The sequence below is a fragment of the Typopeltis vanoorti genome, chromosome 14 (genome assembly GCF_054136105.1).
Source record: "Typopeltis vanoorti isolate ZY-2024b chromosome 14, IOZ_Tvanoo_1.0, whole genome shotgun sequence".
Lineage (NCBI taxonomy): Eukaryota > Metazoa > Arthropoda > Arachnida > Uropygi > Thelyphonidae > Typopeltis > Typopeltis vanoorti.
This window is the reverse complement of record NC_143562.1, coordinates 60,897,762-60,925,128: the sequence shown is the minus strand read 5'-3', so window position 1 is coordinate 60,925,128 and position 27,367 is coordinate 60,897,762. Positions and strand designations below refer to the sequence as shown.

The following is a 27,367-nucleotide window of genomic DNA, read 5'->3' as shown; positions in this document are numbered from 1 at the left end:
AGCAATAAAAATTATTATGCAAGAACCTGTAATAATAGATTAAAGGAATTTGAAACAAATGTAGGAGTGAGACAAGGCTGTATCCTCAGCCCTCTTTTCATTATAATAATAGATAAAAATTTAAAGGCATGCCAAACAAGAACAAAAACGTTCTACCTAGGATACAGGAAACTGAAAGAAACCAGGATTTCACATGTCTTTTGGGGATGATGTAGTGATTCTTGCAAATACAGCCGAAGATTTGCAGTACAACATCAACATTTGGTATGAAGAAACAAAGAAAAGGAATATGACCATAAATAAAACTAAAACGATTATCATATCTAGAAACCAATCAAAACACATAATAAATATAGAGACTCATGAACTGGAACAAGTCTATCCCTTTAAATACCTGGGGTCATATGTACAAAAAGATGGTAGAGTAGACACGGAAATTAATAACAGGATAAGTGCGGGAATAAAGTTATTCTGTGCAATGAAAGGTCCTTTCCTAGACAAGAAAGAAATTACCCAGAATACCAAAATGGCACTGTACCGCTCAGTGTTTGTACCAATATTAACATATAGTTGCGAATCTTGGTGTCTGACAACAGGAAACGCAAATAAACTACAAACAATCGAAATAAAATATCTTAGGAAAGTGGCACAAAAAACAAGATTAGATACTATAAGAAACCAAACAATCTTCAAGTTGCATCTCTGAACCAATTCATAACACAAGCCCAAATGAGTTAGTTTGGACATCTTACTCGAATGGAAGAACGAAGAATAGCAAAAACTATATATGAGAGCCAGAAAATAGGAACACAAAACATAGGCAGGTCCAGCAAAGGTTGGTAAGAGGAAATTAAAGAAAAATTAGGAAAGAAGGGAATTAACTGGAAAGAAACAAAGACAAGCCTCGGACAGGACGGCATGGAAATCTCTTTGGCAAAATCTCGACAGTTAAAAGCATAAGAGATCATAGACAAAGAAGAAGAAGAAAAAGCAATCCTAACTGACCTTATCCCTTGGTTAATTTTTTTAGATATATTTTCAAAAGATAAAAAAAAATCAAAATCCTATTCCGTGTATGGAGGTTTTTTTTTTTTTTTTCCACGCACCAGAAATACAAGAACCTATAGCACACGAATGTCATGTGTGAGGTGCAGATAAGGATTGAGAAAGAAAAAATCTATTGACATTTTTTTTAAAGAGCTGGAGGTTGATTTGTTGTGAAATGCATTATGAGAGGAATGCTGTTCCAGAGGATAGACGTAGATGGAATAAATGAGGTAGAGGAGAAGTAGGTTCGTTGTGTTTGCAGTTGTACTGAAAAGAAATGCTGGGCAGCTACTACTCTTGTTTTAACAGGTCGAATAGTAAGGGGAGGAATAATGTTTGCCAATTCACTGGAGCAGTGATCATAGAAGTACCTGTACAAGAATATACTTTCTTTTTAAACTGTTACTGTTTACTTGTGTCATTTGGCCATTCAATAGAGAATATGTGGATTATGTTCAATGTTAAGTGTCAGCTATTAATTTGTCGAAGTGCACATCTTCATAGGCATAAACAGTCATGTGTTCGCAGTGAATGCTTTTAAATAAAACGAGCGTCGGAATATTAGTTAAGGTAGAACCCGACAAAAATGTTAGGTTCTTTGATAAGACTAGATCGAGTTTACACAAAGCGAATCCAATATTTCTTCAATATAGTCGTCACCATTTTACAGATTTAAACTTATGAAAATATCTTCATTAGACAGATACAAAGTGACTTATCTTCATTAACGTATTAAACCAAAATACAGCTTTATTATTATTAAGATTAAGAAGATTAATTCTCTCTACAGTTTGTGATCTCTAAATAGTTTGCTTTACAGTACGATGAGCCTCCGTAGCTCAGTCAGTATAGCTGAATCGCTTTGGTCAGAAAGAGCTGGATTCGATTCCAGTCAGTGACGTGAGGAACCTTTATCTGGTCTCTTTCGACGAAAGGTAAGTTATCCGGTCTCATAAGGAGATAGGATTTTTTTTTTTCACCCGGAAACTCGGATTTTTTGTCCCCCCAGAACAGGCAAACCGTCCCCGTGAACACACACGTATTGCAGTCATGAATACGCCCTAGCCATATGCCAGTCCTGAGCCCGGATAAAATTGGAGGGGGGGGAGCAATGGTGAACTACCCTGTAAAAAATCTTACCAGGAGTACTTTGTGAGCAATGCCTACAAAGTCACTTACGGTCGGAAACGACTGAAAGGGAGAATAAAAATCATACAGTACGATACAACATTTTGCGAAAGGAAAAATCCTTTCATGACCATACAAGACTGGTTAACTCGGGTTGTGAAATGTACTTAAGTTTCTTTGCTTCTCAAATGGGACTCGACCACAGGCCTTTCCATACTGCTCGAAAAACGATGCATATCGTTCCTACTGTGTCACGGAATCGCAAAAGAACATACTTGAATTTACGGATAAGACATTGCATAAGATATTATATGCAAGTAAAGTAAAAATCGATTTTTTAAAATTTATTTATCGTATGGATACTGTAAGTACCGTTAAAACAATCGTAAGGAACATAATATACAAATAGATGAGTAAACCATTACACATAGACGCATGGTTAGTCATCATTTGTGTGTTCAAATTCATCAGCCACTCAGCTGTTTTCGTCAACACTAGATCCTAAAGGCTGCAGGAAGGTTCGTAAATTGCATTCATACATGTGAGTCAGTCACTTTCTGAACTAATACACCCGAGTCGAAATGATGCCTAGGAGTGCAAGCTTGTCTCTACCTTGTCTGGTTCGAAGACGGTTAAGTGTTCGCTAGGAGCGACGAGGGAGAATCAAAGCCAGATACTCGACTACTTGGACCTAAACCATATGCGTTCAAACAGAAATAGTTAGCTTACATAGAACGCGAACATCACATGTGGAAAGCTAGTGGCAATAACTACAATTTTTGGGTTATTCGCACAATAAGCTTTTGATAGACTACGAGTATTGCTGCTTACGGTATTTTGTTGGTTCGTCAGTCCTTGAGTGAATTTCCTCTGCTTCACTCAAGCTATAGGTATGTTACATGGACGATATCGCGCTCTCTTAAGGGGTTTTGTGTCCGAATTTCACCCACAAAAGATTTGAAACCTATGGACCATTTAGTACCGTGAGTGGACCAAACATCAGATAATCTCAGGTTCTCCCTCTCTAGAGACCAAACATCCATGCCACAGTGAGATTCGAATAGCATTAGATGAGTAAATCCTCATGGGTCTAATATTTGACTCGGCAGGAAATTCGCAGTCTATCTGTGGGATAATTGAACTTTGGTTAAAGAACGGACACGCTAACCACTCAACCAGTCAGGCCTATAACATGGTTACCCTTTTGTGTTAATCTGTTTGTAAAGGTAATACACTGCTGATGTTAGTGAAATAAGCAGAAGAGAAGGGGGGGGGTTATAATATTTTGACATCAGCATTAAAATGTTTAAGAAATTAACGTTCTCAACAGTTTTAACCTATATTTGAGTTAGCAATATTGCAATGCTTTTTGGTAACGCATCTTATTTTATTTTTAGCTCCAGACCAAAGTGATGAATCAGCCCCAGCAACGCCAGAAGTTCCAGGAAGTGAAACTACGGAAACATCTACTCCCGAACCCACAGTTCCATTATTATATTCAAACAAGTGTTCTCCAAAGTTGAAACTCATCTTGGATCCACGTCATTTACAGGATGCAACTACCCTACGGTCGGCAGGGCAGGTGATTAGCGAACATAATGTTGTTAGCCCTGACGTATGTCTGGATCTTGTTAAAGACCTCCTGTCTCCCGTTGGTAAAGGAGCTGCCCTCTTTGCTAAGCGAAAGAAAAAAGCTGAGGAATGGATAATAGATGAAGAAAAAGTAAGGTCACATATGAAAACACCGGAACCTGTTCCAGAACCACCAGTTCCACCTCTCAGCAAACTGCAAGAGAAGATTCAGCATTCTCGTCTTAAGCTGGTTAAAAGTCCTTGGGAGGCAGCGCTTGAATCTCCTATTGGTAGTTGCGACGCTGCCTTCTTTGAGGTTAGCCGAAACCATGTGACCGAAAGTATAATTCGCGCTGCAGAAAATAAAAGGGCCAGCTCACTACCTCCGTCTCCAGCACCTGAGTTTGAACCCTCCAGAGGTTCTCCTACACTAACTCCCGCTGGAGCACAATATGAAATATATAGGGCTAAAGCTCCCCGAGGTTGGCTGGGAAATACGTCAGGTAAGATATATCAGTTTGAATTTAGGTTCAACTATAAATAGCTGTGTGGAATAGCAAATCCCATTTTCCTTGCGTGTATCGTATTTATAATACAAACTATTAACCTTGATCATGGCATAAATAATAGCATGGAGGTTAAACTTCACAGGTCTCGTATTCGACTCTGCATGAAATATACGGTCTCAACACGAGCATTTTACTTGAGAGAGAGAATTGAACTAGATATTTTTGACAGTGAGAGGGATCTGTGTAGTAATCAAATTGAATGTAGTGCAGCAAAAGCGGTTACAAATTTTGTATCTTGACAAAGTTTCGTTGAACAAAGCACTTAAAATAGTTAATACTTGTAGTACTCTCACAAAATGAAACATGTTCATTATATTCTTCACAGATATACAAGATGCATGTTTGTTTATGGCAGGTGTTGGAAGACAAATCCTCAGAGAATAATCATGTAGGAAGAAAGAAAGCTATTTAACAAAAATTTGGAGAAATATGACATTGAACTCTATACACTAACACGATTACCATTAACTGCTAACGGGGAAAAAAAAAAAAAAAATATATATATATATATATTGTGTGTACACATAAGTGTGCATAGCGGAGCAAACTCGGAAGTGCTTATGTTAGAGAAACTTGGATATTTATAAGTGAGTTTTAAACGGTTGGCAAAAGTCCGCGAGGAAAGCATTCATCAACGAATGGCATGTCTTTGTCTCCTCCAAAGTCAAAGTACATATTCACTCCTGTATTGTTAAGGCAGTACACCATTAGTCACCGCAAAGGCCCTATCATAAGACCGTCTGCGCTATTGACGGAGGCTCATAGAACACTATTCTCGCTTAAAAGAACTAAAAGTAATTCTGGAAAATAAAGGGTAGTGACGTTTGGATGGGTACGTGAGTTTTCTCAACAACTCGAATCCTTGTTACTCTCCCAAAGATTGGATCTAATTTTCAATCTTTAAAAGAATCTTAATGAGGTGATTCTACAGTGAATGTTATGATACTGTTGAGTACGAAATTTGTTGTTAGTATATCACTCACCAGGTAGAGGTGCAAGCCTGTTTTACACACACACCATTATGACTTTGAATACTTGAAGTATTTCAAGGGTTTGTCTTTCTAAATGAATTATAGTAGTCACAAGAGATGATCGGAACTTGTTTCCTGCAATCTCTTCTTACGGAGATTTTGAAGGATACTAATGTGTTCATATGATCTTTGTTTTGGAACTGCTACAGGTTCAAAGTGCAAAATTACCATGTAGATACAGTACATTACAAGTTCTTAGTCAAGTGATTTCATGTACACTAATGTGAGTGAAAATACCGCACCACTTTCATCCTTAAGTTGCGTTTCTTTTTGAACGTACTATAGTCTGAAGGTAGGAAGAACATTGATTTACTAGATTTCTTACTTGAAAGGGTTCAAACGAGAGCAAGATGATTTTGTAATTGGAACTGTGCATGGGTAACATGCGAAAGCATGTTATGGGCAGTTTGTTACAGTCTCCCTAGTTAATTTGCCTTCCTATCCCAACAAATGTAAAGTACAAATCAGATTTTCTCTCTCACCAAATATAGTCTTGGTCGTTGCATAAATGAATAAATGGAAAATTAACACATGATATACAACACGATTAAGTAAACTTGAAGATTCGTATAAGTAAATTATTATGCTTTCAATAGCATGCTTACATATTGCTTATTGCTAAGTCCCTCCAAAAAAAAAAATAATTAATAGGTATACTTAATTTTACGAAATAACTAATTATTAAAGTATAAATGTACTATTTGTAAAGTTGACTTTGTCTCTGGCAAACGTTATGAGTAACGCGGTTAAAAATGAAATTTATATCTATACGCAAAAATTCAAAATGAAAGAGTGTTTGTGAAGGAAGAAGAGGGAAAATATTACCTAGTCATTTCCTTAAATGAGGTAGACACAACTGTATATATGCATGTGAAGAGCCCCAATCCAAAAAAGACATTTTAGTTTGAATCTTGGTAATTGTTAAATATTTGTGTCGTGTTATTTTCCCTATAATAATTTACCTTCCTTATGAATTTACCTCTCTACAATAACTACAAGACTTACAAAATTTCCCTGACTCTAATATCTGTATCACTTCCTACGTGTTCATTCAATAAGGAAAGCAAATTCTATATCTCTAGCCGATTCCTAATTTTACTCACGTGCTTACCCTGCCTGTTAAAGGTTATTCCTTGCTAAAAGAAACGAATCCTCTAATTTCTTTCTGGGGCCGTCTCCTCTTCAGATATTGACAAATTTATTTTTTAAAGCTGCACCAGCCAATATCTTAGAATAGAGGGGACTCTTATTCAGGGAGACTTTTCCAGACTCTTGGTGCACATAGGTGAATAAATTTAGTGCTTAAACTCATAAATCAAACTCTTTACTGTGGCCAAGTAAATTCTTGTTTGCAGTCGTAACCTCTATAACAACATGTTATACTTTTCTTTCAATTCCCCCCCCCCCGCTATGGTTCAGATTAATGAGTAGTAGTTTTGATTCATATCACAGGCAAAACTCAGTTATAGAAGAAAAAACATTTATTGGAATCTAAAGACATAATATACACTTAGACCAATCTCACTTTCAATTAGTTCAATGACATGCTAAATCAAACTGATTAATACTCTAATGCATGAACAATAAATCCTTCTTTTAAGTTAGAGATTAAACACACATATTATACACTTCTACTCAATTTTCTACCTACTATGTTAGTCTTGCACATTAAATCTGTCACACTATAATCATTCCAGATAATTTGTGAACATTAGCCACTGCTAAATAATCACTTAAAGTTCTTAAATACTGTCCATACTCGATTATTACAATACAATGATATTTCCCTTTTACTGATTGGGTAATTATACAACAAAATCTGTTACTTTGCCATTTCTTGGGTTAAAGGTCCGTCTGAACTGTCCTTCTTCGTTTGAATTACCTCTCGATACTTCCATACAGGGCCGCATTTACCATTAGACGCATGAGGTGCAAGATGAGGACCTCGCTCTCTAGGGAGGGCCTCATTTAAAAAACTTACTCCTCACAAAGAACAATAAAAAACAGCGTAGTTATAGTTACAAAATAAAATACTTATTTTTAAATATTATATTCATAATATAAAAACTAGAGGCTGCTGAAAAATTTGTGAGGCTTCCTGCTTCCAATTGAAATACATTGTTCTTCCCATAGAATATAAAACTAACAGGAACTCTTGTATACCATAAAATTCATGTATGTAAGCGCGTACCATTTCTTTGCTGGACTTATATACATGTCCAGCAAACCTGGATAATATTCTGTCCACCTGCTGAAAGAACATGGATAAGAAGTATAGTTTGACGGTAATGTCCATTGGAAGGTGCGATAATCCTTCACGCTGAAAAGAACACTTAACTACATTACCAGGCGTACGTAGTAGCTACGTCCTGTGGCCCACAGCAAGAAACGCAGTTGCTTGCCATTTGCTTGGTAACCGGAATCTAAGTTATATCAGACTAAATACCTATGCGTTATATTCATTTTGCTGCTTGCTTTTATCGTATAATTATAGTTTTTAATGCCAGCTTAAAATAAGAAATCCTTTCATACTTTCTTCACTTCATATTGTATCACTTTGGAAGATCAATGTCACTATCAATTTTTTTGCTAATTATTTTAATCGCCAATACATTTTAAAATTCTCCAAAAACTTGATTGAAGATAATTATTTTTGTCAAACAATTATTTTATAAATTCATGAAAATCGGAATCTAAAATTGAATACAGCCTCCATCTGTTCCAAATTAAGTTTCCTATTTTATTCATAATCTTAGTTCGAAGGTTAGTTATCATACGTAAATCTTGAATCATATCATGCTAATACATAATTTTTATAACGTAATCTGTAGGTTTTTGCATTTCAACTTTCTTGGTTTTCCCCCTAACCACTCACTACAAATCAAAATAAACGGCAGTTATAAAGTCAACTGTTATGTACATATTTTTGGCTAATTTCGATATTATGCGGCAGTTTTGAAGTAGCGATATTTTCCCTACAGTTTATCATTTGAAACATGTGTAGGTGCATGCGTCAAAATGAAATTTTTATTTCCAAAATTTTCATAACAGAATTAGTTCGCCTTTAATGGCTAACTCGCCCTCCCAAAATTATCACCACACACACTTTCTTTTTGTTTGAATTCGTTATTTTTCCAAAGTAATCGTACTGTTGCAGTTTTAAGAAAAAAACAAAGGCATAGAATCTCTGATAAAATACCATTGGATATAAATTAAAAAGACTCGCAATCGAAAACCCCGAGTAATGCAGTTTAACACCATTTATTGTTCATTAAAAAAAAAAAAAAAAATAGTTCCTAAAATTGAAATGTGCGACCCATATAATCTTATTTTGCAAGGAAAGGAAGCAAAATGCCATATTTATTTCAATAAATGTTATTTAGAAAATATAAGTATCTGACATAATATTTCCAAAGCAAACAAACATTTTGATTATTTATTTTCGCACTTGTAAAATGCGTTTTTATTTGGGAAGAGACACAATAAGTAAATTGTGCAGCAAAAAAGGGTCAATCCAAGAAATACAGTGCACATAACTACAATAATCCGTTAACGGCGGGAGGGGGGGGGGGGTAATTGCATTTTAATAGATAGAATGCTGATGAAGTTTCATCAGCATTCTACCTTTTTATTAGGTCAAAGGGATTTTGAGTATATTTGGGAACAGATATATTCAACATAACTTAGTGTTGTAAAAGTACCGCATTTGAAGACATATTAGCGGCATAATAATAAAATAGCAAAATTCATAATGCTTCAGAATAACTTGATAATTTTGATGATATCAAAAGAAGATAAGACATATCTGTAGAAATCTATTATTATTATTATTATTATTATTAGAGTCCTTTTAATTATGAACTCTATAAAGATGTTGTTGTGTCCCAATTTATGATTATTATTCTATCTAGTGAAATTCTGCTTATCTATGTTCTACTATTATCTATGCACGAGATATCACCCCAAAATACAAATATTTAAGCTATTTGTCCCCTTAGTGCCCCTAATATTTATATTATACTGCGCCTTTTGGGACATTTAGTTTGAGATATTAAATACAAAAACAAGGAGCAATTACTAAAATATGTCTGAATGTGAAACAATATTGCAGTCGTGACACTTTATCTCGATTTTTAGCACATTAATTTCTCGCATGATTAGGTGCTTTCGTTTTTCAAGTGGTGCATTGGTCAGCAATTTCAAACAACTGTTTTATCAATGAACAAAGGTTTATTAAACTCATTAGTATGGTACAATTCAATACTAAGAAAACATTTACAAATTAACATTAGCTTATCACAAGTAATTTGGCTATCATCCTATATGGGTATTGCGATAATGCCGCCATAACAAATTCAACTCATACAATCATATGTATAATCCCAGATCTAATTAACATATTAGTTAACCCTATATTAGTCTGAATACGCTATATGCTGTAGCACCTGGACATATGTGATCAACTCACTCTATTTAACTATTTAAAACTATGTAGATTAAATTATCCTTTCACTGTGTTAACACGTAACTTTTTTAAAACTTTCCTATACGTTACAATCCTCATGCATAAATCTCAGGACACATAATTAATTATATAATATTAATATTAACAAGCATACTCTCATTATAATCAGTCATGTACTAAAGTCCTAGTATAATTTTCCTTAGTCTCTTCAACATTTCAGTAATAGAATAATGATTACAATTACAGACGATTTTCAGTTAACACGAGATTTTTTTACAGTACCTTTTTCTCTTGAGTTTTCTATATTGGCCTCTACCCTTTTCCGATTATTCTATCCTGGTATGATCTCTCTTATAATCTGTTACTCGTAAGTTCTTTTGGCATTAAACTGTGCTTACACGATCTTAACTTTTCGTTCTTGAATTAAGGACACACTTTGAATCATCTATACAATGGCTGTGAAACTCATCACGTGGACACCGACTTCTTTACAGATTTCCTTTTCACTGGAACGATGAAACACATAGATAATACCTTCTTTCCTTTAGCTAAATGGCATTCCTCGTTTCTTACCATAGGAAATACGGAATCTAAATCCCGCTCGTTACTTGTTCCCTTGTTATGTCGGACGAAGTTATAACTCCAATCCAGCCACTCAGAAAAACCACGTGAAAACCTATACGAAGGAGCTCGTGAAGAAAATATCCAGCAAAGAGCCTCCTGGGGGGGGGGGGTTGTAACCCTTTTATACCTTGACCTCTACCGGCACCTTCTTTAATTTCTTTTCTCCGCCCCTTACTGGATTCGACTTCACCAACCAATCAGGGTGGCGTTTTCTACCAAACATCCTGAGGTCTGCGAGCACGTGACGATGTCTCAAATCGGGGAATTGACCCTGAGCGATAGTCTAATGCTTTTCTTTTGCTAGCCTCTAAATTAATCCCCTTTCCAAATTTTTTAAGAATTTACTTAATATTTTAATCTCTAGCCTCTCACATACAATTTCTTATGACTAATCCTTTCTGTCTTACTTAGCTAAATTTTTCATATCACAACTGTAATATATTCCGTCTTTTATTATTTAGATCGACAAACAACACTTTTTCTGTTATATATTTTACTTGGATGCAAGAATATTTTTCTTTCTTTAAGTAATTTATGTATTAGCTCTTATACAGGGGTTTTATTTTATTTTCTCTTCATGTTACACCATGATATCTGAAAATTCTGCACAGTGAAGGTATCAGGGTATAACAATATACTTAATCAATTTGTATTTTTGTGTTTTTAAATAAATAAACTAGTTTCATTTTGTCACAGATGGTTTTTGCTGGTCTACCTGGACTTTTAGACTATTGTTCTTATCAATTTTGTAAAAACTTGATTGTAGCTTAAATATTCCAAAGCACATTACATCGATTTTTACTTAGATCAAGCCCCATAAGAATGTTGTAAAAAATAACCTTTTTTACAAATTCTATATATTTAAGTTAAGGGATATTACATCCCATATTGTTTCATACCGAATATAGAAACTATATAATGTTCAGCGAGTCCAAGCTTAAGCAAATACCTGGATAGTGCACAACTGATCCATTTGGTAGTGCAACACTGAGGCAACTCATAGTAAGGGTGGGGCAAGCTCTGATCACTATTCTTGGTATTTACCCATAATGTGAAACCCAGAGAAAGTCACTACCCCGACCGGTTTCAACATTTATTGAGGTCTCATCGGTGAGTAGGCAGACCTAGTAATACCAAGTTTGTAGCGAACAGAACTTATGTACCCTACTATGAGAATTGCCTCACCAGAGCTGTGTGTAATAGATCTACATGGCGGTATTTGAAAGGTTGTTTATTAAATTTTGTCTGTATGAGAAAGGCTTACAAGCTTTGCACGTAAACACCTCTGAAGTCAGTCAGAAACGTACAACTTTCCGATGGCCAGCAACTTGCAATCACAAGAAGGCACAGAAGAGAACAAAGAGCGGGCCGAACTTGAAACTTAAGATGAAAGAATCATGCCGAATTCTTCGGGGTTACAAACTTCGTGCGAGGTCTCAGAGAAGGCATAATAAAAATGGACAGTGCCAAGCATATAGGGCTTCCCGAATCCAGAAGTCGCTAGAGAGAGAGGACTTCCTATTTCCAGACGCTGCCAGAGAGGAGCTTTCGGTTTCAGTCTTAAGAGAAGGCTTCGAGTTGCCGAAAAGAGATGTTCCAATCGCCAGAGAAAAGCTTCCAGGCTAGAGAGGCATCCTGGTTGACAGTTGGCGGCAATTCGAGTTAGTGGAGGTGTCAAAAAAGGAGGCAGTCGTCCAGGCATTTTTGGCGAGCCCAAGCAGAGGAGAAAAGGCGAGACAAATTCCCAAAACACCTTGGCTCAGAAGTTTTTCTTTCGCTGTGGGAGAATAACTTTTTGCTGGAGCTGTATATGAGTACCGCAAGGTGCAGTTCACAGTCCACTATTTTCCCGATGAGATATTTCTGAAGCCAGATTTCCTGAAGGAAGCTCAAGATCTGCGATGAGAGAATTGACTAATATGAAAGGTATCTATACAGGTTAACAAGCTAGGCTGAAAAAATGTAGTCCCTCTGCACATTATATACCATGCTCTAGTCATTCCTTAAATTTTATTGGCAACTATATGCTGCAGAACTTGTCCAGAAGCAGTGCAAAATTTTTGATTTTTTCAAAATGTATATAATTACTTTTCATCATCAACAAGAAAATGGGGTATACTCTTTGAACATTTAGAAAAAAATCTTTAACAGTTAAAAGACTAAGTGAAACGAGGTGATCCGCAAGAGCTGACGTTATATTGCCTTTTGAAACGTGGATATAAACAAATTAAAGACACATTATTTGAACTATCCATTTCTCCTCATGAAAACCTATTTCTCTAATTTAGAGAGTTCATCGTTGGCTGAACATTTCGAGAAACCAGAAACAACAATTTTAACAGTTATGTGGGACAAAATTTTACAACGAATAAATGCTACTAGTAAATCTCTACAAGATCCTGATATGGATTTGTTTTTAGCTAATAATTTCTTACACCCATTAGTTGGTTTTATTTTATATATATAAGAAATAGTTTTGCTGCTGTAAATGAAGAAGCTAATTTATTAAGAGATGAGACAAAATTTAAAGATGAAAAGGAAAGAGTTAAAAAACGAAAAAAAATGAGTGACGAAGTTTCACGATCTAACAATGAGATTATATTACACGGGAAAGAAACTTTCGCTGTGAACACTTTTTAATTTCATTTTCGATAAGCTAATTTTGGAAATTAATGAAAGAAAAAAAAGCTATTTTGACATATTAGATATATTTGACGTTTTTTTGAAGGAACATATAGATCAAGACATATAGAAACAAGATTAGTATTGATAAAATTTTACAAACTTATGGGACTGATATTGATCCAGAAAAATTTACTGATGAAGTTAAGCAATTTTTAATAATGATAAAGGAAGAAAATTCTTCAATTAAAAATATGTACAAATTTATGAACGATGGGTTAAGGTCTACTTTTTCGAACGTAGAAAATATTTTCAAAATATTTTTGATGATGCCTATTTCAAATGCAAGTGCTGAACGCCCATTTTCAGTGTTGAAACGAATAAAAATTATTTAAGAAGCAACTTGCAACAAAATAAAACAAGTGACCTGTCATTATTATGAATTGAATTAGATGTAATGGACTCGATCAATTATGATGACATTATAGATATATTTGCTAAAACCAAAGTCAGAAAAAAAAACTTTTAGTTATTAATTTTTTTATTTAAATTTGATTTGAACTGATTTATTTTTATACTTTTTTTAAAATGCAAATATATGTATACCAATGTTGTATTGTGTTATTAAAATGAGTTATTATGGAAATGTTGAATTTTATTTTCAATAAACTAAAAAAAATGCTTATTTTTGAGGGCTTCATAATGATGTTGTGCCTCAGGCCTCCAAAAGTATAAATGCGTCCCTGCTTCCATAAGCTTGCGTCCACGTGGTGGGTCACTATGGTCATCAGATTAAGCTATGCTCTGCACCTGGCGTTTTTCCCTCGTCTATTGTCCATCTGTTTCGGACCATCGTCGTATACTCTTTGAACATTATGGCGGACATATGCAGAACCCTGCCGGTTCTGGCATATGTCCGCGATATTATTCCGTCGGAACTTTCAGCGAAGACAGCACATGCCGACATCTCACGCTTTCATACCGGCAGAAATTCAGACATCGAAGGGAAAGGCGCACCGTCCAATATCGTACTATCGCCAAGAAACACCATCAGGAATTTTCGGTCCACGGGAGAAGTCGAATCATCATCCAGCAAAATAGGCAAAAAAAGAGCTTGAGAAAGGTTGCAAACCCTTTTTATTCCCCCTTCACTTACCCCCTTTTTAGCACCCTGTTACTAGCTACGATTGCGCCCTCTTACTTTTTGCGATCTTTTCCCACCGGCTATTTTCTTTGTCCGCGGGACTTTCGGCACATCGCGAGATCTCTAGCAGTGTCTTCCGGGAAACGAATGCGAGTCGCTTTCCAAGATTGGCGATGCCTCAGGTCGCCCGTGACCTTTGTTTACATCTAATTTACCCATTCATTGTATACATGACGCATTCATATAATATTAATTTATACACAAAGTTCTTTACATGGTATTACAATTCTACTAAACAGAGGTATTTCTATTTACAGTTAGTAGTTTATTTCTTCTGCTCGAACAAAAGTTTTTTCTCTCAGCTGATTTTTCTGATTTGTTAAATCCTGAATGAATTGTTTCCTTTTAAAATTCTTCATTCAGGATGTAACATAATAAGCAAGTTGCATTTTCAACTAATCGAGAAATTTGATCGTTAAAAATATACAGCTAAATTCAAATATTCATTGAAATACAGCTAAGGTAATTAAATATATAGAGTAAAAATTCTCTAGAAATAGTGACTTGATATTTCTTTAAAATATATCCTTGAGAGCAATCCAGCATTCTAATGCTTAGTATTAAATCCTTGCAGTAGAATGAATAATAATTCAAAATATAACGAACATTTTCTTTTGATTTATATGCATTCATCTGGAATTTTCTTCATGTTTTTATGATAAACAGTACATGCTCTGATTTTTGCTATACAGGTAATTTTCCTAGCCCCGCCACTGTATCTCAGTCACCAGTCGTTTCCACAACTCCAGCTGCTACAGTTTCTCCAGCATCCCGGAAAATGGAGTTCTGCAACTTTAACACGACACCACGATCCTGGAAAACGGCTAAGATCGACCAAACAAGCAGTCATTTCAGATCTGTGAAACCCCCGGTGTGAGAACTTATAATTGTGTGCTGCATAATAAATCCGTCCTAGTCCTGTGTGTGTACGTACGAGTGAGGGAATGCGTGTGATATCTGTAGCTTAAATCAATTCCAATATAGTATTTTTATTACTGACGAAAGGAATTATAGTGCAGATATTAGTTGTACACACCATCCTGATAAAGTACTGATCCAATAATTAGCCTAAATGTTGGGAGGAAGAAAGCGAGAGATTTTACGGTTTTTGTTGAATATACGGCACTAAAATTGTTAGCGGATTTAAAAACACTCATTAAATTACTTTTATATATAATGTTAGGACTCTTTAAATTATACAGACAGTTCACAGCAATCGTATATATTGTTCTATTCTTGGATTTAATTTTTTATAAAAATTAAATCGAGGAAGTTAAAAATTAGTGTTTAGTCTTTTGATCGGATAATAATTCAATTGTAAAATAATAAAAAAAAAAACGTCAATAATAAAGTGTTAAAATATTTGCTCGATTCAGAAAGATCAATTTTGTAGGAGCAATATATATTGTATACCCATATTTATTTTTACTAAAACAAAAATATTTCATTTGATTGAAGATAACGCCCTCTTTTGCTGATGTTGAGAATTTATTTGCGAGTTTGACGCAACATCAGCATGTAGGTTAGTATTTCTGTTATTTTATATACGATAAATTTTGTTTATATTTTAATGGATATTCAATTAAAAGTATATAAAATTAGTATAGCAGATATAATCATGTTACAGTGATATATAACTACAATATTCAGCTGCATATACCGTTATTTTCTTGCTGGAAACATGAAGAAACGTAGATGTAAGTGAAATTGGTCAAGTCAAGAACTGAGGTATTTCGGAGGAGGGGGGGGATTATGGGGGAGGGTAGGTGTAGTACTCATTTTTGATGTAAACAACTAAATGAGACATTGTGATGTAAAAATCGTGTGTAACTAAAATGTTACATACGATTTTTGTATAACTAAAATGAATGTTTGAACACTTTTCTGATATATAAAAGTTTGTCTTAAATTAAGCTCGCCTTCAACTTATGTTTCGGAAAAGGACTATCTAGATAGCTAATACAGTATTAAATTTGATATAAAACATTAAATTTTATAATTTAATGTAGGCAATTTTTACTAGATGACATTTTTAATCTTTCACCATAATCATAAATGGTAACTTAATTTTCATACTAATTTCTCTTTCACAGAAAGTTAAGTTCAACAGTTTTGCTCATATTTTTAGGTACTAAAAATGTATACCTATAACAGACGTGTAGTTTCACTTTGGCAAATAACGTAGTTATGATGCTTATGATGGTGCTGAGTGATAGCGTTGTGTACATAAGTGTACATGGATTTATAACTGATTGTCATTGCAAGAATTTTGTCAAAAATGAATATTACTTGTTTTATGCAGTTATAAGGTGACTAGAAACGTGATTCTTTTCAAATATAGTTCGCCTGAAATCTGAGAGAATTTGCAGTTTTAAATTTGCTGCTAATTGTATGTGAATCGTAATATCATAAATGGGTTGGATTTCTGTTTGTGAAACCGGCGTTTTACTTGTCATGTGTATACATATTGTTATGGTTTTACAATAAATACAAAAAAAAAAAGAAAAAAAAAAAGCTAATTCGATACATTGATGTGAGTTAGAAATTTTCTTTAGTTAGCCATTTCCTGTTATGTCTATTGTAATACTGTTGCCTAATAAATGTTTTATGTATTTTGTTTTGCTTCAGATCTTTTAAGAGATTTGACAAATCAACCATACTGTCGATGATCTTAACAAAACAGATGTTACATGATCAGTGATTAGCTGAATCATCGTTGGCCTCTTAACGCACAGAATGCCATCAATGTAAGCTATTTCAAATATCAGAATAAGCCGCTGAGTATATTAAGCAATGGGTTCATCACTCTGGCCTACTCCCAATTACTGTAGGCCTTCCAACAGTGAGATTTAAATCTCACTAGTGTGATAATGGCATAAATTCCACGAAATTTCTACGTTGCATCCATTTCTACACTATATCATGTAGCACGATTATTATCAAATACATTCCTGGTGTTTGCGAGGGTAAAAGTGAAACATTTTGAAGAAACCAATACCATACACTGAGACTAACTTCGTGGGGGGGGGGGGGGTTATGAAGCAGGTGAGTCATGTAGTGAAAATCGCCACTGTGGCCATATAACTAACCTTTCCGCTATCGATAACAATTTAATATTCCTTGCTCCTCCCCCTTAAATCTATGCAACTCATTGCTAAAGGCTATTCCATGTATTTGTTTAACATTTCCTGATACATCCTAGTTCAGATATGTTCAACAAACTCCCGATTCCGTATATATTCCATACTTATAAACTATAACGAAATCTCTCTCTCTCCTTTTAGTAAATTTAATAACGTAAAGCTAAGAAACTGTTTATTGCAATTATGATGCGATCGCTTCATACTTAGTGAATCCTCTCTGAATACATTCGATTTTCTTGACATCAATTAAACATAGTAAAGTTGAGTCACACTGTAATATATATAATCGTTTTCTATTTCCTACAAGTGGAACTTGTTTTTAACTAAACGATCATCTTTTGAGCTTTAGTCGTTGTCAATAAGATTTTCTAAACTTCAGTTCCTTATCAACCAAATCTTTCAAAAACTTTATTTAAAAAATAAAAAAAAATCAGCTTATACACATCAAACATGTCCTTGCGAAATCGCATATGCTTACATTCGCTGCAGCCTAGTGGAACGACACATTGTCCTGCTGAAACAGGATGCACAAAGCCCATGAAAGTATGTAGGTGATCAGCTAGCGCATTCTGGTAGCTGACAGCATTTAAGGACCTTTCCAAACACACTAAGAGACCCAATGTTTCACATGAGAATGCGCCCCAAACCATCAGAACCACCACCTCCTTAAACCGAGCCGACTGGGCCATTGCCTCATGCTGTTGATGCCGCAGCCACCCATGAACTCGGTACAACTGATAACGGGCCTTCATCAGACCAAATGACTGGTCCACTCTGCAAGGGTCCACTTTTGATGGTCCCGACACGCGAGGTACAATGCCCGATGACGAGGGGGTCAACACTGGAACACGACTAGGGCGTCGGTTCCTGTAATCCATGGCATGCAGGGTACGCCGTACCATTCGCTCATTGGCGGTGCTTGGATCTCCGACATCGAAACGATGTGATTTGTGCCACCGTTGCCTATACAAGTTGTCTATACAAGCATCGTCAGTCTACATCGACCCCTGTCATCAATGGCGTGTGGTCGGCCACCACTTACTTGCTGGATACTAGTACGTCCGTTGACGGTATACTCGTGGTAGATCCTTAATGCGGCTGCCTTCGAGAACCCTTGGTTTCTTACTACTATGAAGATACTGACCCTCTGTCTTGCGCCAGTAGTATACCAGTGACTTCTGTCAAGATAAGATAAGGAATCGTGACGTGATTGGTTGTTGAGATGACGTCTTTGTGTATGTGACGTCATGCGTTTGGAATGTTAGGAATTTTTCTGGGGAGCATCTGCGTGTGTGACACGTTGATTGTTTTGTTCGCGTATGGAATTATGGGTGGTGATTGGAGATAAGGATTCGTGTCGTGATTGGTGGTGCACTTCTGACAAGATAAGATAAGGAATCATGACGTGGGTGGGTGTTGTTATGAGATGTAGATAAGCGACGTCATTTGTTAGTTGTAAATAAGTGCGGTTTGTTTTGAATGGAAAGGAAGATATATTATTGGATGAGGAATCGTGTATCGTGATTGGTGGGACACTTCTAACAAGATCATGGAATCGTGAGCTGTATGTGTGTTGTTTTCAGATGAAGATGGGTGACGGTATTTGTTAGTTGTAAATAAGTGGCGTTATTGTTTTGAATGGAAAATGAAGATATTATTTTTGTATCATGATTGGTGGGATACTATGAACAAAATAGGGGTAGAGTGAATGAGAGGAAGTGACGCCAGTGTCTTGGATGTGTTTTGTTATGAGGTGTAGATAAGTAAATGGTTTGTGTATGGTATAATGGGTGAAAAGATAAAGTTTGGAATTTCGCTGGGGCCCCCTGTTCTGTCAGGGACATCACGTAGTGTGTGTGTGGTTCGCTTATTGCATTGTGTGATTGACGTTTAGAGATAAGAATCATGACGTTATGTGTTTGGAAATTTCATGGGAACATGTCTCTCTCTGTGATATCACATGGTCTTTTGGTTTGCTTATGGAATTGTGGGCAATGTTTTGGAGATAAGATATCTTAGAATTTTCCCAGGGTGACAAACATCCGTCATTGTCGTCATGTTTTGTCTTTGGTTGTATAGAAGACTGTACTAATTTTCCAATACATTTTGGGGTATTTCTTTCCTCTTAAAGGGTGGGAATTCTTATAGTAGATTCATGATGCCGGCAGTGTTTAGGCTTTTCTGAATAATTTAATTATATGCTAATGACCCTCAAACATACATTTATTTTTTCTTTTGCTCCGATGTTATCACTATCAGTTGGAGGTGACATCACTAAAAGATTATTGGCAAATGACAACCTCTTTTCGAATTTTCGTTATCCTGTTTACTAATGCTTGGATAATGTGTTTTTTTTAGTTTATGAAGAGAAAAAACCAAACGGTATTTTAAAAAAATTAAAAATAAACGGAGACTTATAAGCTTACAATAACTTTTTTGTATGTCGTCTAGAAAATCTAATGATAATTTAAATTTATTTAGAGACTTTACTTCTTAATGCAAATAGATATTCCAAAATAGTTAAATTTTTATCCACACTACAACACACAAAAACACAATCTTGAAAGAACGAAATTTCTGTAATAACCTGATAAACTATTTGACTTTTTGTTCCTTAGATTTTCTGTCATTTAGTACACCGTTAATTCCTTAGCATTGGTCATACTATGTTTATATTCCCAAGGTAATGAGTGTAACCTCAAGCTGTCTTTTCCTGACTAATATATCTGCCAGCTATCGCTAAACGCTCACACAGAACAATATTTCTGTAAATATCCAGAAAATATAGTTGACTACATCGTTTAGATTTCCACCCATTTGGTTCCATTCCTTTTCTTGGAGATGATTCATTAATTTCAAGTTTTAGTTTTTGACCTCTATCACACTATGGATCTGTTTGTATTAATCACATCCTGTAATATATGAGTTGCGGTATTGTTCAAAAGGTATCATTTTCCAACGGTTGGATGTTTCTCAAACACTTACATATGACAAGGTGATTAGCATTCACATGATTGTGATGACATATATACTAAAATTATTCATTCCTGATTAAGGATTTTATACACTTATTGTTTTCAAGTAGATGGCTTGTTTGTTTGTTTACATTTTGTGTAGCTAGGAAACTGGAATTTATTTCAAATGAATATTAGCTCTGTAATATATATACTTTGTTAATTTCTGTGACCTTTTAGTTGACTGTAATATTATTAACAATATTATTTGACTGTAACATTATTATATTTACTGAATCTAACATACAGAAATTAAATAAAGTGAAAAAGATAGTATTTTTGTTTCTTATTCTTCTTTCTTAACATTTTCGCTGATGTTCATAGTGGTGGAACCATACTCCAGGAGATTGATGAGGCCAGGGATTTGGGAGTGATGGTGGATAGGGAATTGAAGTTTAGGGGGCACATTGCAAAAGCGGCTAAATCAGCCCATCAAATCGCTTGGCTTCTGAAAAATACTTTAACAAGCAGAGACAAACAAGTTATTTTTCCTCTGCATCGAACCTTGATAAGACCCCATCTAGACTACTGTGCCTGGATATGGGTGCCAGGATTTCTTCTTGATGGGGAGGAGGTGGAGAGGATACAGAGACGAGTGACCAAGATAATAGCAGGTCTGTCGAATGAACCTTATGAGAACAGGTTGAAGATTTGTGGGTTTCAAAAATTGCTCGATAGGCAGAAAAGGGGTGATATGATTGAGACATTTAAATTACTGAAGGGTTTCTATAAGATTAATCCAGATGATTTTTTTGAGAATAGGACTGGTGGTGGGAGGCCTAGGGGCCACATATGGAAGCTCGGCAAGAATGTGGTTAGCAGGAGTATTAGGGCTAGGTTTTTTACTTGTAGAGTGGAGAATGAGTGGAACAAGCTGCCAGAGTCTGTTGAGGGTGCTACGACCATGAATGAGTTCAAGGCGAGGTATGATAGATACTGTGTGAATGTCGAATATTCATTCTTGACATGATGTTAGGGCTCCCTCGATGAGTCTGTTGACTTCTTGGAGTTGCCCAGATTAATAATTATAATGATTTGTCACTGGTGCTTACATGTAATTCGTGTGTTTTTTTCTCCATGGGATATTTCAAAACGAGTTGAACTATAGTTTTTACATAGCTCAATTATGTAATACTCATTTCCGTTAGTCACAATTGATTGTTGTCCTCTCAGCCCAACATTTATTTCACAGTGGGGATATTTATATATATATTTTAACACAATTATTATATTAGATATTCTTTCCAATACAAATAAATAATTATTTATTCTTATTTCAAATGAAAATTAGCTCAGAAAGAAACAAAGAAAAAAAATGTTTACCCTTAAATAAATATTTTTGATCACAGCAAACAAGAAATTCATCAGCTTTTTTCATAGTTTTGAAATTAATGCACATATTGTTTTCATCATTTGGTATCATTCAAATGAAGAACTGGTCTGGCTATTAAGTTCGTTAATGTTGTTTGATTTTTCTCTTCCAATGGCGAGTATTTTTTATACATGCATGTTGATTCACTTGTTATCTGCATGCTATGATACCTTTTTATTTTATTTTTTTTCACTTTTCAGATGAAATATTCTCCACTAAAATTCCACCTATTAATTTAATACCCATTTCCTTTTGCTTCCAATAGTTGACACAGTTTCGCTGAGCGGATTTAAAAAAAGTCTGGTTAGTTTGTGGCACCAAATTTCAGAAGGAAAAAAATGTTATGGTCTTACTTAAATTTGTATAACACATCAATGACACCCAATTTGTTCATTTAAATTTGCACATTTTAATTGAATGAAATATTATTTACAAATTGTATTTACTGAATCTAACATACAGAAAATAAATAAAGTGATTTTTTTTGTTCCTTAATCTTCTTGTTAAATTTGCACTGTTGTTCAAAGGTTCTTCCCATGCTTGTGGAATTGCCATCATGTGGTTTTTGATAATGTGACTCTCATCTGAAAGTTAATTTTCATTTGGTGAGCGTTGGGAATTTATTACTCTAGTAAAATTAAGGGTCGCATATTTATTTTTTTTGAAACCAATACATATATTTCTGAACATTATTAAAAGCACAGAATCTTTTGTTTCCAAAAGTTCCCAAAAGCATTTAAAAGAACACGTTATGTTTTCATGTTTTGGGCATCCAATTTCATTTAAATCAAGGACAGGCCTCCCTATTAAACTCGTTAATGTTTTTGATTTTTCTCCTCCTTTGGCAAGTAATATTTGATATTTGCATGTTGATTCCATCATCCAATTTCTTAGTTTGTCCAGAGATAGTGAACCAATTTCCCACTTCAGCTGATGGTTATATTTTATTAACCAAGAATTCTGTTTTTTAACTCTTTCAGGTAATTCTTATCATCTACAAGGTGATTTAGTCAATGCATATCTTACAATAATTCCATCAGAAATACAAATTTCTTTAGGAAATAAATTCAAAGTCTTATTCAAATGAAATTGACAATCAATTATTCTAATGATAGCTGAAAATTCGTATTTTTCACCCACTGTCGATTTTTCATGTTCGTTTTCCTTCATTTTTCGTCTTCCTAGATTACTTCATATGGCACCACAAATAAATAGCTATTTATTATTATTATTATTTCACTGATTATTAGCTCTGATCTTATATTTTATGTTAACTTTCTGTTACAAATTCTAAACAGAACTTTTCACAGAGAAACTTTCAAAGAATTTTGTGGCTCACCCGTTATTTTTACATTACCAAACACAAAACAGCAGCTGCTGCAGTGGATGAACGATTACCTTAAGTCAAAAGTCACTCGACTCTATGGTTTTTAATTATAGTACTGTTTACCCTTACTATATGCCATATCCTGACCGTTCCTTCAAAAATGAACCTTTTGTGCAGATGACTCAACCACGTTTTTGAATGCTGTTGGTGTGTTTTTATCTTTGTGTGGGAAAGGTAATATTTGTATATATGTGTTATCTGGAGAGCAGAAACGTTTTTTCTATACCAATTTTGAGATTTTAAGTCATGTGTTGGGGTTAATTAAATGCTGTCTCTCTGTAAAAGAAAGGGTTAATGGTCAGTAAACAGTACTATAAGGAAAAACAAAGGAGTCAAGTGTCTTTGCACTTATGGTAATTTGTTCATCCAGTGCAGCTATCGTATTGTGGTGTTTTGTATCCAGGAAAGTAAAGTAAAATAATGAGTGCGCCACAAAAGTCATTGAAATTTTATTTCTTCAGGAAAATAGCATGAGACAAAACACTTCACATAGCTCTAAAAGGATGGAAACAGATTATTATTTTAGAAGACACATACATTGTGATGTATTTATCCAGGGCCTCTTGGGAAAAGTTATGCAGGAAGTGCAGCTACTTGCAAAGAAGAGTTGACTACGAAATGGACCTCGGTGAGTGTTATATTTTGAAATTCCAAGATGGGGAACTAATACTTGATGATACAGGAGCTGATGGAAGCAAAGTTTTTTCTATTGTGAAGAAGCTGAGAAAGATTTTCACCAAAAATGTACAACATTGATAATCATTTACTATTTTTGGAAACTGAATTACCAGCTATTCGTATAATGGGGAAAATTATCGCTAATCATTTCAATTCATCAATGGTAAAATTAGACTTTCAAGATTTTATCCAATTCAAATAAAGATTCTTTATTTTGGGACATTTACGAACATTTTACGAAAACTGTTTGTGTATATTTGGTGACAAATGAATACACAGAATGTTTAGGGAGGCATGGTGTCATTTCCAGACTGACACAATATCAAATATATGGAGCTGGGATTACCGTGGTATCTGCTTTAAAAACTTTTGCGTGACCAGCTATTTTGATGTAATGTAACCAAGAAACAGTGAGTAACAAAAATTTTATTCATTGAACTCTTTGGAGAATGTTAAGAGTGGAACTAAATATTGTGAAATATTTTTAGGTAATTACATGTTTCAAATTTTTCTCAGTGAATATACTTGTAAGTAGTATTTCAGCAAAATAAAATATGCATTTGTAAACTTAAATTAACAAAGATGTGTGCTTTTTTTGTGTTTCCACAGTGAATTGTTTACTCAGTTATTCTGATTTGAAATTGATATTTAAATCCACAACTTAATACCTTAATGCAATTCTGTTTAATTTAAAAAAATCACTAATGTGAAATGAATGCCATGAATGGGGAAAAAATAAAAAAAAGTGTTGAAAACTGATATCCAGGTCATTGATTATTTTATAAATTGTCTAATGCTATATATTGACATTGTTTGAGTATCTCAGAACAATTCGTTCACATAATCGAAAATCCGAACTATTAGAATTTGGTTGTTTTACAGAGAGAGAGAGAGCGCAGCTAATTAACTCAAAACATGACTTTAACTCTTAAAGTTTGGTATAAAAAAAATGTTTCTACTCTGCAGATAACACATATACAAATTTTACCTTTTCCCACACAAAGTAAGATAAAAACACACCGACAGTATATCCAGCAGATGTGAAAACATGTTGTTGAGTCATCTGTGCAAAAGGTTCATTTTTGAAGGAACGGTCAGGGTAGGTCATGGTAAGTGTAAACAGTACTATAAGAAAATACCATAGAGTCAAGTGACTTTGGACTTAAGGTAATCGTTCATCCACTGCAGCTGCTGTTTTGAGTTGTGGTGTTTGGTAATTAAAGATAATGGGTGAGCCACAAATTCTTTGAAAGTTTCTTTGTGAAAATTTCTATTGTTTAGAATTTTGTAAACGAAAGTTAAGTTACCATAAAGTATACGATCAGAGCTAATAATCAGTGAAATAATGATAATAATAATAAATAACTATTTATTTGTGGTGCCATATGAAGTAATCTAAGAAGAATGAAGGAAAACGAACATGAAAAATCGAAAGTAGGTGAAAAATTCGAATTTTCAGCTATCATTGGAATAATTGAATGTCAATTTCATTTGAATAAGACTTCGAATTTATTTCCTAAAGAAATTTCTATTTCTGATGGAATTATAAGATATGCATTGACTAAATCACCTTGTAGTTGATAAGAATTACCTGAAATAGTTAAAAAAAACAGAATTCTAGGTTAATAAAATATAACCATCAGCTGAAGTGGGAAATTGGTTCACTATCTCTGGACAAACTAAGAAATTGGATGATGGAATCAACATGCAAATATCAAATATTACTTGCCAAAGGAGGAGAAAAATCAAAAACATTAACGAGTTTAATAGGGAGGCCTGTCCTTGATTTAAATGAAATTGGATGCCCAAAACATAAAAATATAATGTGTACTTTTAAATGCTTTTGGAACCATAACGAAAGATTCTGTGCTTTTAATAATGTTCAGAAATATATGTATTGGTTTCAAAAAAAAATAAATATGCGACCCTTAATTTTACTAGAGTAATAAATTCCCAACGCTCACCAAATGAAAATTAACTTTCAGATGAGAGTCACATTGTCAAAAACCACATGATGGCAATTCCACAAGCATGGGAAGAACCTTTGAACAACAGTGCAAATTTAACAATAAGAAGATTAAGGAACAAAAAAATCACTTTATTTATTTTCTGTATGTTAGATTCAGTAAATACAATTTGTAAATAATATTTCATTCAAATAAAATGCGTAAATTTAAATGAACAAATTGGGTGTCGTTGATGTGTTATACAAATTTAAGTAAGATCATAACATTTTTTTTTCTTCTGAAATTTCATGCCACAAACTAACCAGAGACTTTTTTTTAAAATCCAATCAGTGAAACTGTGTCAACAGTTTCACTGATCGGATTTAAAATTTATTGGAAGCATAAGGAAATGGGTATTAAATTAATGAACAGAATTTTAGTGGAGAATATTTCACCTGAAAAGTGAAAAAAAAATAATAAAAAGGTATCGTAGCAGGCAGATAACAAGTGAATTAACATACGTACCAAAAAGTACTCGCCATTGGAAGAGAAAAATCAATAAACATTAACAAACTTAATAGCCTGACCCGTTCTTCATTTAAATGATACCAAATGATGAAAATAATATGTGCATGAATTTCAAAACTTTGAAAAAAGCTGATAAATTTCTTGTTTGCTGTGATCAAAAATATTTATTTGAGGGTAAACATTTTTTTTCTTTCTTTGTTTCTTTCTGAGCTAATTTTCATTTGAAATAAGAATAAATAATTATTTATTTGTATTGGAAAGAATATCTAATATAATAATTGTGTTAAAAAAATATAAAAAAAAAAAATCAGCTAACGCCTTTTTATTCCTGCATACGGGGAGTAGGTGAGGCCATTTAGCCCTATCTAACTTTTGGAGACTGAGTGGGTAGTTCAATCTCCACTGGTACCAATCAGAGATAGATGGCCCAAGACTATCACTAATTAAGCGGTACACAGTGAAGAGATACGACTCAAATGTGTCGCCATCTCGTGGTCCCTAACCCTAACACAATATATTTAATGTCTGAAATAATGTGGGTTCTACCGTCGATTTTCTTGAGTTTACTGGACGAAAAACCCGAGTTTCCGGGAGGGAAAACCCACTTGCCCATGCCAGAGATCGACTAACTTGGGAACCGGACGAAGAAAGGCTTAGAAAAATTTTCTCTAGTCGCCGACTAGACTCGAAACCAAGTCTTCCTTCGTGCGGCCAAACGCCGTGGTGTGCAAACGCCACATCCACTGAACTACACAGGCTCAAAAAAAAAAAAAATATATATAAATATCCCCACTATGATATAAATCTCTGGCTGAGAGGACAACAATCAATTGTGACTAACGGAAATGAGTTTGGTATAGTTGAATTATGTAAAAACCATACCATACTTCATCTTGTTTTGAAATGTCACATGGAGAAAAAACACATGAATTACATGTCAACACCAGTGGCCAATCACACAGTATGAACATCAGCGTAAATGTTAAATCAGAAGAATAAAAAAAAATATTGTCTTTTTTGCTTTATTTAATTTCTGT

General features: G+C 34.5%; 1 protein-coding gene across 2 annotated transcripts in view; it reads left to right on the top strand.

Annotated features, from left to right (window-relative positions):
* LOC150099527 (uncharacterized) overlaps positions 1-16,877 on the top strand; it is a 79,414-nt gene extending 62,537 nt beyond the window's left edge. For both annotated transcript variants that reach the window (XM_090403414.1, XM_090403415.1), the window contains 2 exons: positions 3,573-4,250; positions 14,955-16,877. In XM_090403414.1, coding sequence (XP_090259540.1) covers positions 3,573-4,250; positions 14,955-15,139 — 863 coding nt within the window. In that variant the 3' untranslated portion in view covers positions 15,140-16,877. The remainder of the gene's footprint in view (positions 1-3,572; positions 4,251-14,954) is intronic.
* The last annotated feature ends 10,490 nt before the right edge of the window (positions 16,878-27,367 follow it).